The sequence below is a fragment of the Copadichromis virginalis genome, linkage group LG20 (assembly GCF_057382275.1).
Source record: "Copadichromis virginalis isolate Kocher_CV1m ecotype Utaka linkage group LG20, C_Virginalis_male_GT1.1, whole genome shotgun sequence".
NCBI classification, from domain to species: Eukaryota; Metazoa; Chordata; class Actinopteri; order Cichliformes; family Cichlidae; genus Copadichromis; species Copadichromis virginalis.
The window spans coordinates 16,512,513-16,529,737 of record NC_140637.1 but is presented as its reverse complement, the minus strand read 5'-3'; the positions used below and the strand labels follow the sequence as shown (position 1 = coordinate 16,529,737).

Here is a 17,225-nt window from a genome sequence, read left to right as displayed (position 1 = left end):
TGCCGGTGGATCACTGACTTCCTGACGGACAGGAAACAGCATGTGAGGCTGGGAAAGAATGTCTTGGACTCCCGGACCATCAGCACCGGCTCCCCTCAGGGCTGTGTTCTTTCTCCCCTGCTCTTCTCCCTGTATACTAACTGCTGCACCTCCACCCACCAGTCTGTCAAGCTAATCAAGTTTGCAGATGACACCACCGTTATTGGACTCATCTCGGACGGGGATGAGTCTGCCTACAGGAGGGAGGTTGAACGTCTGGTGTCTTGGTGCAGCCACAACAACCTGGTGCTGAATGCCCAGAAGACAGTGGAGATTATTGTGGACTTCAGGAAGCACACAGCCCCACTCCCCCCCATCATCCTGACTGACACCCCATCACCTCTGTGGACTCATGCCGCTTCCTGGGTACCACCATCACCCAGGACCTGAAGTGGGTGCCCACCATCACCTTCGTCATTAAGAAAGCCCAGCAGAGGATGTACTTCCTGAGGCAGCTGAAGAAATTCAACCTGCCAACACGGACGATGATGCAATTCTACACTGCAATCATCGAGTCCATCCTCACCTCCTCCATCACCGTGTGGTACGCTGGAGCCACTATCAGGGACAAACAGAGACTGCAGCGCTCTGCTGAGAAGGTGATTGGCTGCAGACTCCCATCTCTGCAGGACCTGTACACCTCCAGGACACTGGGGCGTGCAGCTCGGATCTCAGCTGACCCTTCTCACCCTGGACACAGTCTGTTTGACCTGCTCCCCTCAGGCAGGAGGCTCCGGTCCATTCGCACCAGAACCTCTTGCCATAAGAACAGTTTCTTCCCCTCTGCTGTTGAACACATGAACAATAACCGTATGACTGTTCCCACCACTAACACATGACCCTACGCTGTGTTCACTGCATCATTCCATGTTTGGCATTGATCACCACCTGCACTCATGTATATATCATGTATATATCTATCTATCTATCTACTTAGCACTTTTAATTCTTATTCTCATTTTTATTTTCATGTCTATTTAAGCTTAATTTATAACAGTATGTTTGCACTGAAGCACCGCAGCAATTTCCTAATGTTGTAAACCCGCTCAACATTTGGCAATAAAACCCTTTCTGATTCTGATTCTGTAAAAAGCATGATGGTGTATTAAGTATTCCAAAGTATTCAGAATACGTTACTCTCATTGAGTAACGTAACGGAATACATTACAAAATACATTTTGGGACATGTATTCTGTAATCTGTAGTGGAATACATTTTAAAAGTAACCTTCCCAACACTGACCTTAGGTTGCACATACTAGTTTTAGAAGTTACATTTCTCAGAAGGGTGGCTGTTCCTTAGAGATAGGATGAAGAGTTCAGTCATTGGAGAGGGGCTCAGAATAAAGCTGCTACTCCTCCACATTGAAAGGAGCCAGTTGAGGTGGTTTGAGCACCTGACGAGGATGCCTCCTGGGCGCTTCTGGTGTGAGTTCTTTCGAACCACCAGAAGGAGGCCGGCCCTGGGGCAGACCAAGGAGACTCTGGAGAGATTTATCTTTACTTGTGTTGCTTGGAAATGTGATGCCCCATACAAACAAAAGAAAATGGATGGACTTTAAAACCTCTTGACCAAAATTTTAAAGCTGAAATGTGTGAGAAGTGGACAACAAGCTGAAAATGGCAATCCACAGATATAATAAAAAATACATGGAAGAATTTAAGCTCGGTGACATCTGACGAGTAACCACCCTCATTTGCATATTATTGTTACTTTTTTTCCCTGTTTCCTTCTTTTTTTAGTACAGTAATGACACACACACACACACACACACCTACACACACACACACGTGCGTACTACTATACTTGTATTGAATTGTACAGTGTCTCTTTTACCCTGAGAAATGAGTCAAGGGATCCATTCTCCATGAATTCAGTGATGATCATTACAGGGCTGCTCTTGGTAACCACTCCCTCCAGATGGATGATGTTGGGATGATCAAACTGACCCATGATAGATGCTTCACTCAAAAAGTCCCTCCTCTGGCGTTCAGTGTACCCTGCCTTTAAAGTCTTGATGGCCACCAATATCTCCCTTTTCCCAGGCTGTCGGAGGTTTCCACTGCACACTTCTCCAAACTCTCCTATCAGGTTTACAGTAGGTAAATGACATGTAATGTATTATAATATATTCATTTTGTATCATCTTCTGTAACTATCAAAGTTTTTGTAAACTGCTGTAATCTAGGCAGACATGATAGAGAACAATTAGGCAGAAAAGCTATGTTTAAGTTGATTTTAGTTCCAAGCACTGTCACAACAGTACAGTGACTTCTTAATCTAACCTTTGATAAAGAAACCTTTAATATTACCTTCTTTGAATAGACAATTAATATACTAATAAAGGTCAAGACAGTCACATTCTGACGTACTAAGTATCATAAACCTCACCAATCACTGCCTGTCTTTACTTACACCTAATATCGTTTCCTTTCTAAGGCATCTCTTTGTTTTACCTGCTCCAATCACTTGTTCAATCTTTACACAGGAAATGTCAATTTCCTTAGCAAACTCTCTAACCGCTTCATTGGGATCTTCATATGTGAAGGGGTCAATGTAGATCTTCATTCCCGGTGACACTTCAACAGAAAAATAGAAGAAACAGCAACAGATATATATGCAAAAACTGAATCGTGAAGACACAGGGAAACTTGATTTCTTTCTGTCATTTTTTGCCACATCCAATCTTGAAAAAACATTAATTTCATAAAATACAGCACTAATGGCTATCAGTCTTAATGTCAACAACTTTTAGAAAAAGGTACATACTGTGACCACTGGTGTAATGTTGGAGTTTGTCTGTATATTCAGATTCTGGTCTGTCAGAATTTCTTTTGCTGGAAACAAATACAAAAAAGTCTGCATGTAGATCCATCAACTCGAAAACAAAAACTAAATCTACTAATAACATAAACTATTAAACAAAACAGAGCACAGGCTATACTATACTATATGGTGTACAATAAAGACTGATGCATGACAAAGACAACACAAAATATATGTTTACTAAGTATATAATCATGACCTGACATAGTCAAGTCTTGACTTTGAACTACTCCAGAAAAACAAACAAACCGTGTGTTTCTACCCTATTTAAAACTGTCCACTACAAAGAAGCCCATAATTGGCTTTCAATTAAATATGTCTGTGAAGGTTCTTAGTCAACCAGGTCATTGTAGTCTAAGGAGCTGGAAAGAAAATCCTGGGCCTTCTGAACCCAGGAAATCCTCAGAAAATCACATGATAGGGTGGGACTAGGTTTCACAATGAGTTCACCCGAAACCTTGGCTGATCGTGACCTACACCTGTTTTCACACCTCGGCTCGTGTGATCAGGTAGAGGATCATTAGGGGGTCCATGGTCCCTCTTGGGGGCACACTCCCATAGGGCTTAAATCTGGGACTCTCCACCATTTGACCCTAGAACTGAAGAAGCTTCTCAGATGAGAGGCGAAACGTCTTCAAGCAACTTAAAGAAGAACAGACGCTTCTTAATTAAATACATAATTTTACACTAAATTGCATGTTGCCACTAGGGATGGGTACCGGTATCCGGTGCCATTATAGCACCGGTTCTGACATAAACGGTAGTAACCAGACCGGAAAGCAGCGCACATTTCCGTGATTTATTTCAGTGCTTTTTTTCCCCTGAAATGTCATACACTTTGGATTCTAGCCAATCATTTTACCTTTCCAAGGATAGTAGGCGGGCCCAGGTATGTACGTTCTTTTAGAGCAGAGCTGCAGATTAAAAATGCCCAAGACGAAGCGGTCAACAGTCTGGCTGTACTTCACAGCAAAAGATGCAAACTCAGCAGCCTGCAAAAAGTGCTTTAAGGTGATACTGTGCAAAGGAGGTAACACCTCGAATCTGATGAAACACCTGGTGACGCATAGCGTTTTTTTAAAAGCCGAGAAATGCACCGTATTTGATAGCTTGCTGCAAGACCTCACACCGAGTGGTGCCTGTTATCGGACCCGGAGTTAGCAACATCCCCCAAGAACCCGAAGAGGAGAGTCCTGGCCCCTAGTCCTGCCAGTGTAGCAGAAATGATGACGGATGATGATGGTAGCAGCAGCCGTTCTTCTCTGCGTGAGTAGCTTAACCTTCCTGCCTTCTTGGGACCTTTTTGTGCCACTGCTATGTGTTAAATGGCTGCCATTTCCACTGTGTTCAGTGGAATATAACCAAACTTGCCACAGGATAGTTTTTACCTGTCAATGTTAATATTCCAGTGTGAATTCCTTAAATCAGCCTAAAATGGCTGAGCAGCAGAAATCCCCACACCCATCACCCTGGGGACCATTTTCTGCCCATTGACTTCCATTATAAACGCTATTTTTCAACCCCAAATTATCATCATATGATTTTATTTTTTCTTCTTTTCTTGGATGTCAATGAAGACTCAGGGCCTTGAAGTTTTAATTTTTAAATTGCAAAAAAAATGCAAAAAAAATAATGGCAGGTCAAAATGTATGTTGGTGCCAATCTTTGGTCCATCTAAAGGCCTACTTATAATGACAATCACATATTACTTCAACTGGTTTTTTGTGGAAATATTTAGTTTCGTTTTTTGGTTTTTGGGGCTTATAACACAGGGCGCTCATGTAATAACACTGGGATTTGAAGGGTTAAAACAACGAAAATATAATTAAAACTTTACATGAATATTTCAGGGAGAAGTAGTTTTACAAGGTTGGCTAATTTAAAGTGGAATAAAATATGGATATATGGTCTTTTTATGGCGTGGCTGAGAATGGTCCCTAGGGTGATGGGTGTGAGTTTTTTAAAGGATGGCAGGAGGGTTAATGTTGTTCGTGTGTAATTTACATTGAGTAGGCTAACCACGTTATTACATTAATGCATGTAAGGTGAACTAGCAAACACCGTCATAGTTACAGCGGCTGTCTTCTTGTTTGATGGCAGATACTCCCTTCACCCTGGCCAAAAAGGCTAAAATGACCAAAGAAAAAGTGGAAAACAGCTAAACATGAGAGGTTTTTGGACAAAGTTTGTGTTTTTTCCATTGTTTAAGCACTGCTTCCAGCCAAGAGTGATACCATATATGCCCTATAGCTGCAGAAAAGGCTAACATTGTTATCTTTTTACAAAAAAACAGCTAAACATAAGAGGTTTTTGGACCAATTTTGTGTTCTCCATTCTTTAAGCACCGGTTCGAGCACCGGTTCGAGCACCGTTTAAGCACCGGTACCGTTTCAAAAGTACCGGTTTGGCACCGGTATCGGATAAAACCTAAACGATACCCATCCCTAGTTGCCACCACATAATGCAGTTTTTGTAGGTCAAAGTCATTGAGTGTATTTCTGTAGGATCAAGTTGCAGTTTTATTCATAATCAGCACTTTTGATAAAGTGCTTTCTGTATCATTTCTGTGGCTTTGTAAAAAATTGGTCCAGATTTTTAGACCATAATGTGGTGAAGAGTGGAACATTTTCTGGGGGACAGAGTGGACACAGAGTGGCTCACCTGCGACAAACAATTATGACGACAGTGATGGCAATAATAAAGACAACCCCTGCAGCAGATGAACCAATGATGAGGGGGAGCTTCTCTTGAATAATGGAGTTATATTCTTCTACAGGTGAAAAGACAACAAACCACAAAAATGTCAGTAATTTTTATATTTAGACTTATATATTAGGCAGCACACAGGGTATGAAATAAGTCTGAATTTAGTTTGTCAGCAAATCTGATTCCTACCTTCAGTCATGGTTTGGAAGTACATTTTACCACTGAAGCGTCCAAATCCAGCGACAGTCCGAGCCCGGACCTGAAACACGTATATGGTTCCAGGCCTTAAACCTCGTATGACAGCAGTGTTGGTCTGACTCCTCGTTAGAGATGAGTTCCATTCTGCTTGGTTCTGAATAACACACACCAAAGACTTTAAATCAGGCAGATCTGTCTATAATTAAAACTGTAAGATTTTTGAGTACAATTTAAGAGTCAAAATGTTTCAGGTTCAGATGCCTTGAGGTGACTGCTTTTGCAAATTGGTGCTATATAAATAAAACTGAATTGAAATTAATTCAATCAGTTGGCACTGATGTACCTTCTCATAATACTGCAGTTCATAGTCCAGAATAACACCATTGGGCTGATCTGGCTGGGACCAGGACAGAGTGATGCTGTTAGGAGTTCTGCTAACCTGGTGGATGATGGACACTATTGATGGTGCTGAGAAAAAAACAAAGAGATCTGAAGGGTGTAGAAAACATGCTAACAGACATTCGAGCTACTAAAACAGAAGTTAATACTGAAATCACTGAAATATCACTAGAGTAACATCATGCCTCACCAGCCTGGTTGGTGGTGATGTTGACAGACGTGTACTGTGGTGAATAAGGACTCTGATCAGACACTCCATTGACAGCTTGTATTTCAAATGTGTACTGCGTGTGAGCCATGAGGTCGCTGATATGTACTCGGGTGTTGGTGAGTCCCAGCTGACGTGGGATAAACTGCACGTTGTCACCACAGCGGGTGCAGCCGCTGCGACCGCTGCCACAACTCTTACATATGATGTTGTAAACTACATCTTCTCGGCCACCACTCTCCTTTGGTGGACTCCACTCCAGTATCAGAGAAGTCTCATTTACTATGGAGATGACATTTTGTGGTGCAGATGGAACAGCTAGAAGACAAAGGGAAAACAGAAAATTATGCTAATAGTAATTACTGCCTGTTATAAGTTTTTTTTTTTTTTTTTTATTCTCAAGCTTGCACCTCACTAGCTAAGGATTGCAAGCTCTAGAGGTTTAGTACAGAGACTACATGTAAGAACATCAAGCAATAGAACATCTGTTTGTTCCGATAACCAGATTCCCACTTAGTGTATTTGCATTATCTGGAAAAAACAACAACCCAATTATCTACATGATGATAATGGAAACAAAGTATATTTTTTAAACGTATTACATGTCTTGTGATTGCAAAATAAATAAAAACTAAATACAATTAAAAATCTTCATTTTTGAATCTTCAATTCAAGGGGATCAATGTAGACTCTGGCAGAACATTCAATCAGTTATGCTCCTGCAGGTTGTTACAAAATTGATTGCAGTATCATTGGGTGGGGGGAGGGTCTACCCTTCCTATCTTGCCCAAATTCTGTTTGTGTTTGCCCTGGTCTATTGGATGGTGGCGTCAGTACTGCATCTTTTTCCGGAGGGTTTTTTGGGGGTGGGGTGTATTTATAGGTTATATAATTATAATATAATATTCATAACTTGTAATGACACAAAATTACACACAGGTGAACTCGATTATCAAATTAGGTGATTTCTGAAGCCAACTGATTGCATTGGATTTTATTTAGGGGCATCAGAGTACAGGGGGCTGAATACAAATGCATGCCATACTTTTCAATTTGTTTGAAATTTTGAAAACCACGTATCGTTTTAATACCACTTCACAATTATGTACTACTTTGTGTTGTCACAGAGAACCCCCATTTCAATTCAATTTTATTTTATTTATATAGCACCAAATCACAACACCAGTTGCCTCAAGGCGCTTTATATTGTAAGGTATAGAACTGCTTTGAAATTCATATGAGCTGTTCGCACTAAAGTAAAAAGCACCATCACTTCATGCGGATACCCTCTCGGCGCCAGCTGTGGTCGCAAGGCTGGAGCCGAACAAAAACACCCTGATAACGACTGTGTTTAGTCTGTTCCTTCCCATTCCATGGAAGGCCACCTGGGTTGGCTGGAAGACTGTTTACTTAGCCTAGCAGAGCGAAGGACACTGTCTCAGCTGAACTCTGGACACGCACACACATACATATACACTGATATCCACAAACTCATCCCCCCCTTCCTTTCCAAACGCCTTCGATGCTTATTCTCTTCCGATGCTGACGGTGGATCAAGGAGACCAGCGCACAGGCTGCAGGCCCGGATGTACTGTCTAAATCGGCTGTCTCTCACCCTTTACCCACCCCTGTTGCTTGTCATGTGTTTCTTTGGTGTATTAAGAGTTTTTTCATGTGCTATGTGCAGAGGTGTTTTTTTCTGTTCACAAACTGATCTCCCTGTTGGAGCTCAGTTTGGGGGGAGTTATTTTTTTCTCCTTATCTTTCATGTGGTGCATTTTTCCATTGTTATACCTCTCTGACCTGTCTTCCCCATGTGATGTTTTGTGTAATGTATGTATGGTCGGAGGGTAAGATGGCGCCGCCATTGCGTGCAATAGGTCGGCAGCCTTGTGAAATTTCCCCTTGTGGGACTAATAAAGGTATATCAAATCAAATCAAATCAAAGGTAGACCCTACAATAATACATACAGAGACAAACAGAAAAACAATCATATGAACCCCTTTGAGCAAGCACTTGGGCAACAGTGAGAAGAAAAAACTCCCTTTTAATAGGCAGAAACCTCCTTCAGAACCAGGCTCAGGGAGGGGCAGCCATCTGCCATGACCGTTTGGGATGAGAGAACATTGAACTGATGAAGTGATGGAACATTGACAATGCTCCATCAGATCAGATTATTGTAGAAAAAAAAACTGCTCTTTGCACCTTTCATACTACCAGTATCACTGAAACGACTGACACAGAAATCCTAGAAGCACTTGGGTATAAGATTAAGGATCCAGGTAGAGAAAGCTTCTCCACAGAGAGGGCAGCTGGAAGCCAAAATCAGAGAAGCCCAGAAGGATATCAATCGATGCAAAAGGGTTTCATGAGAGAGAGGTCCTGGATGAAAATAAGGTAAAATTGTGTTTTCAAAACCTAGGATTTAGAAACTGCCAAACAAAGGCTCACAGCTCTGGAAACTAAGCTGAAGAGATAAATCAGAGAAGAGAATGACCTGTTCTGCTAAGATGCATCCAGGGTGTACTCTCTACTACAAGGAAAAAATAGCACACGGGCAGACCCACCCACAACTGAAATTCACAAATAGCACAAATAACAGGGCTCCTCCTAGGTACTAATCCAAACCGGCTAACACAGGGCAGAACAATCCTGATCATAAAAAGAGCCCTACAAACTACTGGCCAAATACCTGTTTCTCCACAACATAGAAGCTCATCTCAGGCATCATAGCAACAGAGCTGAGTAGACACATCAGTCATTACATAAGGACAGCTCATAAAGGTATTGGAAATCACACTAGAGGACCAGAGTGTGGCCAAAAGGGCCGCACTCACCAGTAATGGTAGGGGTACTGGTGGGTGAAACTCATAAGCCAGGGGTGTCCAACTCCAGGCCTCAAGGGCCAGTCTCCTGCAGGTTTTAGATGTGGCCTTCATCCAACACAGCTGATTTAAATGACTAAATTAAACTCCTCGACATGTCCTGAAATTCTCCAGAGGCCTGGTAATGAACATTTGATTCAGGTGTGCTGACCCAGGGTGATATCTAAAACCTGCAGGACACCAGCCCTTGAGCCCTGGAGTTGAACACCTCTGTCATAAGCATTCCACTCTTCAAGTCTTATGATCAATGGAAAGATTACAGTAATAACTCATACTTATTCTCTCCAAGTCATTATTTTGACAAAAAAATTAGATATGACGGTGATTAGACATGCCGAGAGAGTGAAAAATGTGAGTTCCATGTTGACACAGTTCCTTCTTCTGATATATGGTTGAAAAAGACAGCCTCTAACCAGACCCCACTAAAGTGCAGGCGGTGCTAGACTGGCCAGTGCCACCAAACTGCAAGCACTACTATCATTGTTTCATTTGTGCTTTCAGTAAAATTGCCCTAACTTTAATCGAATTCCCTTCTCCAAAAGTCCAGTTATCATTTGATCTCTCTGAAGGACATTTCGCCACCACTTCTATCCTGTTGATGCCTGACCGCACCTGCCAGGTCATTGTCGAAGTCAATGGCTCTGACTCCAGTGTGTGAGCAGTCCTTTCTCACATGTGAGACGGTACACTGTATCTTTGCATATGCTCTTTCTAGGTGTCACTATGGATGATAAGGCAGCAGCATATACAGCTGCAGTATATGCCTTTGCCTACTGGTGGTGGTCAGAGGGCCCGGTGGCGCCAGTGTCTGGCAGCCTCGCCTCTGTCAGTGCGCCCCAGGGTGGCTGTGGCTACAATGTAGCTTGCCATCACCAGTGTGTGAATGGGTGGATGACTGGATGTGTAATGCGCTTTGGGGTCCTTAGGGACTAGTAAAGCGCTATACAAATACAGGCCATTTACCATGGAAGTGTGACAAATTGGTACAAACCATCCTGAGTAGAGAAGGCCATTTTCTATTTGGAATCTGGAGTCAAGGGAATCTGCCAGTAGCCCTTGGTCAAATCCAAGCAGTGCCTAATCGGTCTAGGAGCTCATCAACCCTGCATCATCACAAGTGAGGGAGGCCAAAATGGTGGAATTTGGCACCTCCAGGCCCAACTCATCTCTTTGGCAAGAATACCAGAGGTGCAAAACATCAGCTACTGGTAGACTGAGCAGTCAGCTGAGACTGCAAGACTAGGCTGACCAACCTGTGCACTGCTTGGATTGATTACAAGAAGACCTATGACTCGATGCCCCACACCTGGATTCTGGAATGCCTAGAACTATACAAGATCAACAGGACCCTAAGAGCCTTCATCAGAAACGCAATCAAGTGCGGGATCTACCAAGGGGATGCACTGCTCCCACTGCTATTTTGCATAGGCCTGAACCTCCTCAGTGAGATCACTCACAAGACTGGATATGGATAATGACTACAGAACGGAGCAATCATCAGGCACATCCTCTACATAGATGACATCAAACTATTTACCAAGAGTGCATGAGACATTGATTCACTGACCTGCACCACCAGGATATACAGCAAATACATTGGAATGTCGTATAGTCTGAAGAGGTGTAGTTGGATGATAACAAAATGAGGGAAGGTAGTCAGAACTGAGGGGAACGACTACCAGAAGGCAACATTGTAGACAGTGAGGACAGCTGCAAGTATCTGGGGATCCCACAGTTAAATGGGAACCATGAAGGGGTCGCTAGAAAAGCTGCAACCACCAAATACTTGCAGAGGGTCAGGCAAGTCCTGAGGAGTCAGCTGAAGGGTAAGAACAAAATCCGGGCTATCAACACCTACGCCCTGCCTCTGATCAGGTAACCTGCTGGCCAAAGGAGGAGATAGAAGCCACTGACATCAAGACCAGGAAGCTCCTGACCATGCATGCTCAGTGAATACCTCAGGCAGCAGAAACCCAAGAAAGAGGAGGAACCATTATGGAAGGACAGGTCCCTGAATGGTATGTATCACCGGCAGATAGAGGAAGTGGCTGACATCCAGAAATCCCACCAGTGGCTGGACAAAGCTGGACTGAAAGACAGCATAGAGGCACTAATCATGGCAGCACAGGAACAGGCTCTGAGCACAAGATCCATTGAGGCTGGGGTCTATCACAACAGGCAAGACTCTAGGTGCAGGCTGTGTAAAGATGCCCCTGAGACAATCTAGCACATACACAGCAAATCCAGCATGTCCAAATTAACACTGTCAGATTTGATTTCAACACTATTAAAGTGTCTATATGGGTCCACACCAGAGAGTGTTAATTTAACTCTTTTTGGAGAGTTGGTATGTTAACTCTGATTTAGTGTTAAACACCAAATCTGTCTGGAGTTGATAATTTAACACTTACTAATGCTAACTAGGTGTTAAGAGTTTATATATTAACTCTCAAAGAGTATTTTAGTTTAACTACGTAAGAGTTATCTTCTAATTAATTCTAAAAAGCGGGAATTTTACTGTTCTGAACTTCTAGAAATTTCTTTTGGAAATAAACATTTACTAAAAAGATGCAATTGTTTTTGAAAAACATTTATTCTGAACTGTGCACCACAATTTCAAAACATTTTCTGAAAAATGTAACAGTGTACATGTTCTCACTTTCATTAGAATTTTGTTTATCAAAAGGTCTGACATAGGTGAGCTGGTAAATGCAAATAACAGCATTATCATCACTTATATCTTCAACACAATATGCATGTCCTTCATTCATCACTTTGTGGAACTTCAGCACACTTCTGCTCTCCCCCATATTCCATCTTCACAAGCATATCCTATGTGGAGAATGAATAAAAATTAGTTGACACTAATTAATGGCACAAATAATCCAGTAATCAATTGCAGCACAGTAAAAAAAAAAAGAATCCTTTTTGAGCCATTACTTGTGTAAAGTATTTTCCCAAAAGACAAGGACACCGGCAACAGGTAATACTGAACTAAATGTAAAACCTCAACCTTTTTCATTTTTACCTAAACCGTGTGCACAAAACTCTGGAGGGATCTAAATGATAACGTAGAACCCAGTCAGGATATCTGCTACTACTGTTTGCTAGTTTGTTTGTTTTTTTATGAGAGATCGTTTTCAGGCTTCAAGTAGCACCATTATACCAACATTTCACATTCTAGACATTGTTTTAGGTGTATTTGACCAAAAGTTTGACTGAAAATTCACATGCAAGCTTTTTTCAAGGCTGTAGTATTTGCCCGCAAACAATACCTTTCACACAGCTTTGTCTCAACTCCAAAGAGCCACAGAAGTAAAAGCTAATAATAATAATTGAAACAATCTTTGAAAAAATGACTTACCAAGCATGGCAAACAACTCAAATATGTAGAGCAAAATGTTCTGAAACGGCTTCACTTCAGCTTTGATTGGAGCCTATGGTGCTGGGGGCGGAGTCTGTGAATTTACTCTATTGGTGTCATAGCCCCTGTAGGAGTTCAGAGTTAAGAGGTCAAGAGTTAATGTTTCCATTGTAACACCTCCAGATTTGACATAGAAACCCTCATTTTTAACACTCGATTTTAACTACTATCATTTTACACCTCAGAGTTACATTAAAAGAATGCGACTCTACTTAGAGTAAAATTAACTCTACTTTTGCAAGAAGACTACTAACACCAAAACATTTAACACTTTTGAATTTGCTGTGTAACAGCAGGGTTCATGATGCTAGCAGGGCATACATGGAATGCCATAACCAAGTGGCCAGCATAGTATACAGAAACATCTGTGCCAAGTATGGCCTGGAAGTCCCGAGGTCAAAATGGGAGACGCCCCCTATGGTGGTGGAGAATGACTGAGCTGAGATCCTGTGGGACTTACAGATACAGAACGACAAAATGGTGGTGGCTAACCAACCGGACATAGTAGTGGCAGTCAAGCAGAAGATGGACGTAGTGATAGATATAGCAATACTGAATGACAGCAACATCAGGAAGAAGGAACTGGAAGAAGTTGGAGTAGTACCAAGGGCTCAGAGAACAGCTTGAGAGGGTGGAGGGTGAAGGTAACAGTGGTCCCAGTGGTAATTGGAGAACTCAGTTCAGTGGCCGCCAAGCTAGCAGTAGCACTGCCAGGCTGTGCCAGGCACCTTTCTACCTTTAAAACCCGGAGAGCAGCCAAATGGCTGGTAGGCTTTTAGCTAAGCTTTAGCTTCAGCCAAGTGGAAGCTAAATTGGCTAGTCATTCATATGTAAATTAGGTTGTTACCTGGGAATTCTAGAGGGAGGGGAGTGGGGGTGTGTGATTGAGGGGGTGGGGGAGCTGCTAAAAGCTGTGAACTTCCTTTTGTGTTTCATCTTGATGCATTCTCAATCATCCAGGGAAATAAATCTCCAAAAGTCACCAACTTGGAGTGTTTCAGTTTGCCATCTTAGGGAGAAATCAACACACATGGGTGTATGTCCTTTGTTGCTGAGATTTATTGATAAAAACAGTACAAAAAACCAACCATTTGTACACATATTTACAAATAATAATAAAAAGTGAGTGAGTACATTTCAGCATTTTCAACATTATACCAGTGGTCTGATTGATGCCACAATGGAGCAAATCGAGCAAAGACTGATAAGTTCGCTGCAATTTCCAGTGTGTGGGGATCATTTGTCACCAACTGCATCACGTGCTACAACCCTGGTCTACATATCACCGTTGATGAACAGCTTTTCCCATCAAAGACTCGGTGCTGTTTCCTGCAGAATATTGCAAGTAAACCTGACAAGTTTGGGATCAAGTTTTGGGTGGCTTGCGACCTAAAATCCAAGTACCATCCAGTACTATCCATTTATCTTATTTCTTAGGTGTTTTCAACCTCTGCTGCCACGCTGACGGCGTATGTGGCCAAACGGAAGAAGACAGTCTATATTCTTAGCAGCATGCACAGCGTGGTTCAGACTGATAACACTATCAAAAGGAAGCCAAACACTGTCACCCTTTACAACAAAACAAAGTGTGGCGTGGATGTGATGGACCAGATGGTTCGGGAGTACACTGTCCGCAGAGGAACACGGCGCTGGCCAGTTGCCGTGTTCCTGAAAACACCTAAGAAATAAGATAAATTGTTATTTCCATAGCCCTTTTACACACAATGAAACACATAAACATAGAACCACAAAAGACCTGCAACATACCTGAGTGGTGAATTCATTGCGATCTGTCTGTCTAGTGGATTGAGGAATTTTCCTGCGAATCTTGTTGACTGTGCCAAGGATGGTGGTTTTCCGTCTAAGAAGTTTTTGCGCAAGTGAAAGCGATGTGAAAAAATTGTCCGTGGTAACATTTCTGCCCTTGTCTAGGAATGGTTCCATCAGCCTCATTACTACATTTTCAGAAAGTCTCTCCCCAGTGGGACGATTGGGGTCCTTGCCAAGATATGGGAAGACATTGCAAATGTACTTGGATTTTAGGTCGCAAGCCACCCAAAACTTGATCCCAAACTTGTCAGGTTTACTTGCAATATTCTGCAGGAAACAGCACCGAGTCTTTGATGGGAAAAGCTGTTCATCAACGGTGATATGTAGACCAGGGTTGTAGCACGTGATGCAGTTGGTGACAAATGATCCCCACACACTGGAAATTGCAGCGAACTTATCAGTCTTTGCTCGATTTGCTCCATTGTGGCATCAATCAGACCACTGGTATAATGTTGAAATGTACTCACTCACTTTTTATTATTATTTGTAAATATGTGTACAAATGGTTGGTTTTTTGTACTGTTTTTATCAATAAATCTCAGCAACAAAGGACATACACCCATGTGTGTTGATTTCTCCCTAAGATGGCAAACTGAAACACTCCAAGTTGGTGACTTTTGGAGATTTATTTCCCTGGATGATTGAGAATGCATCAAGACGAACACAAAAGGAAGTTCACAGCTTTTAGCAGCTCCCCCACCCCCTCATCCACACACCCCCACTCCCCTCCCTCCAGAATTCCCAGGTAACAACCTAATTTACATATGAATGACTAGCCAATTTAGCTTCCACTTCACTGAAGCTAAAGCCTAGCTAAAAGCCATTTGGCTGCTCTCCGGGGGTTTAAGTCTAGGCGAGTGGCTCTAGCAGATCCCACGAACAACATCAGACATCTCTGTCCAGAAGAGCGCAGTCCTAGGAACAGCAAAGATACTGTGCAGTACCCTCAAGTTTCCAGGCTTATATGATAAAGACCCCCCACAGAGGAAATAGGGGAATTTTGGTTTTCACCCTTAATATAACCGGTATAGTATTTATTTCTCCAGTATGGATAAATGGGCCTGATATTTGTTTGATTTTATAAGTCTATTTGTTATTATAATTATTGTAATATTATATAATTATAATTAATAAATGGTAGATGAAATAAAAAATAACAAGTTCATTCCATACCATGTGAATACAGAACTATTTTCAATACTTCTCAAGACAAACAAACACCCTATTCAGGATTCATTAAAGGCAGACATTCTTCAAATAATACACATTTCGACCTATTACATCTATCCCACCAAAGTAGCCATAATTCCGATTCAGTAAAAGGACTAGATGTTACAATCCCTGATAACGCATTGCTTTAAATGGAGAAAATCTTGAGGGATGGCTGTTATGAAGAAAGCACTTATAACAAACAACTTAATCTCAACAAATTTTACACTTCACAGAGGTACAAGACAAGGGTGCCCACTCTCACCCTCATTATTTGCACTTTTCTTTGAACCATTAGCAGCAGCAATCCGTCAGAACGTTAACATCATAGGCATTCACACCAATAATACACCAATAAACACATAAATATAAAAAAGTTTATATGCAGATGATGTACTCCGGTTCCTACAAAATCCCAATAAATCAGTTAAAGAACTAATCCAAATCACTAATACATACTCCCAAATCTCTGATTATACAATAAATTGGAATAAATCTACCACTTTAATAATAAATGGAGATACCCATTCTTATACATGACAGATCCCTCACCTACCACCTACTACTGGCATGATCACATACCTAGACATACAATTCTCCCCCAAACTGTCAGAGCTGTTCCACTGTTTCACTCCTCTATTGAAAACAATAAAAGATGACTTAAACCGATGGATGACAAAACCACTTTTAATTTTAGGATGTACTAACACCATAAAGATCAATTACGTATTCACAATGATCCCTATTCAACCCACAGCAACTTTTTTCACCACTTTGGACACAATAATAATAACATCATTCTAATGGAAAAATTAAAAATTCCAGATACTGCCCACTGCAAACCTTGGCTTGGGACCCTCCAAAAATGGCCTGTATTTATATAGCGCCTTTACTAGTCCCTTAGGACCCCAAAGCGCTTTACATATCCAGTCATCCACCCATTCACGCACACATTCACACAAAAAGGTGTCTATACCTTTGGATTAAAAAAAAGAATACTCTGCATCTCGCTACAGTATTTTTAAGGTCAAAACAAAAGAAAAGAAAAAACAAACAAAATAAAAATGGTTTGCAGACAGATAAGAGACCCTAGACTATCATGCTTTTTGTCACATGTCAGAGGACCATTCAAACAGTTCTCCTATCCTCCAACACAATAACAACTTTCAAACCCCCAGCCCAAATATCACCAGTGTGATATGGGCCATACTTCATGCTGGTACTGGGACCTGGGCCAGCCTAGGCTCCACAGTGTGGGGCCCACATCTGTCCCATGGTACATTACATAATTGGTGTGGAGTAGTGTTGTTCAAAAATAAAATTAGGTTCCCAATGAAGGTTTTCAGTGGGAAAGAACACTGTGGCTTGCCCACAAAAAGCCCACAAAGAGACTCAAAAGGCAAAATTGCTCTAGGCCTGACATGAGCTATCTCACATGAGGTCTACATTTTCTGTGGTAATGTTTGCTGGAAGATAGCTGCTGCACGGTTGTAGCTAATG

At 41.8% G+C, this 17,225-nt stretch overlaps 1 protein-coding gene across 1 annotated transcript in view; it reads right to left on the bottom strand.

Annotated features, from left to right (window-relative positions):
- The window catches only part of LOC146684506 (ephrin type-B receptor 2-like), an 80,579-nt gene that overhangs the window by 18,884 nt on the left and 44,470 nt on the right, over positions 1–17,225 (bottom strand). Inside the window, exons 5-11 of the mRNA XM_085444396.1 lie at positions 6,359–6,694; positions 6,113–6,237; positions 5,761–5,923; positions 5,527–5,635; positions 2,809–2,876; positions 2,496–2,618; positions 1,876–2,123 (exon numbers count right to left, since the gene is read on the bottom strand). Coding sequence (XP_085300522.1) covers positions 1,876–2,123; positions 2,496–2,618; positions 2,809–2,876; positions 5,527–5,635; positions 5,761–5,923; positions 6,113–6,237; positions 6,359–6,694 — 1,172 coding nt within the window. The remainder of the gene's footprint in view (positions 1–1,875; positions 2,124–2,495; positions 2,619–2,808; positions 2,877–5,526; positions 5,636–5,760; positions 5,924–6,112; positions 6,238–6,358; positions 6,695–17,225) is intronic.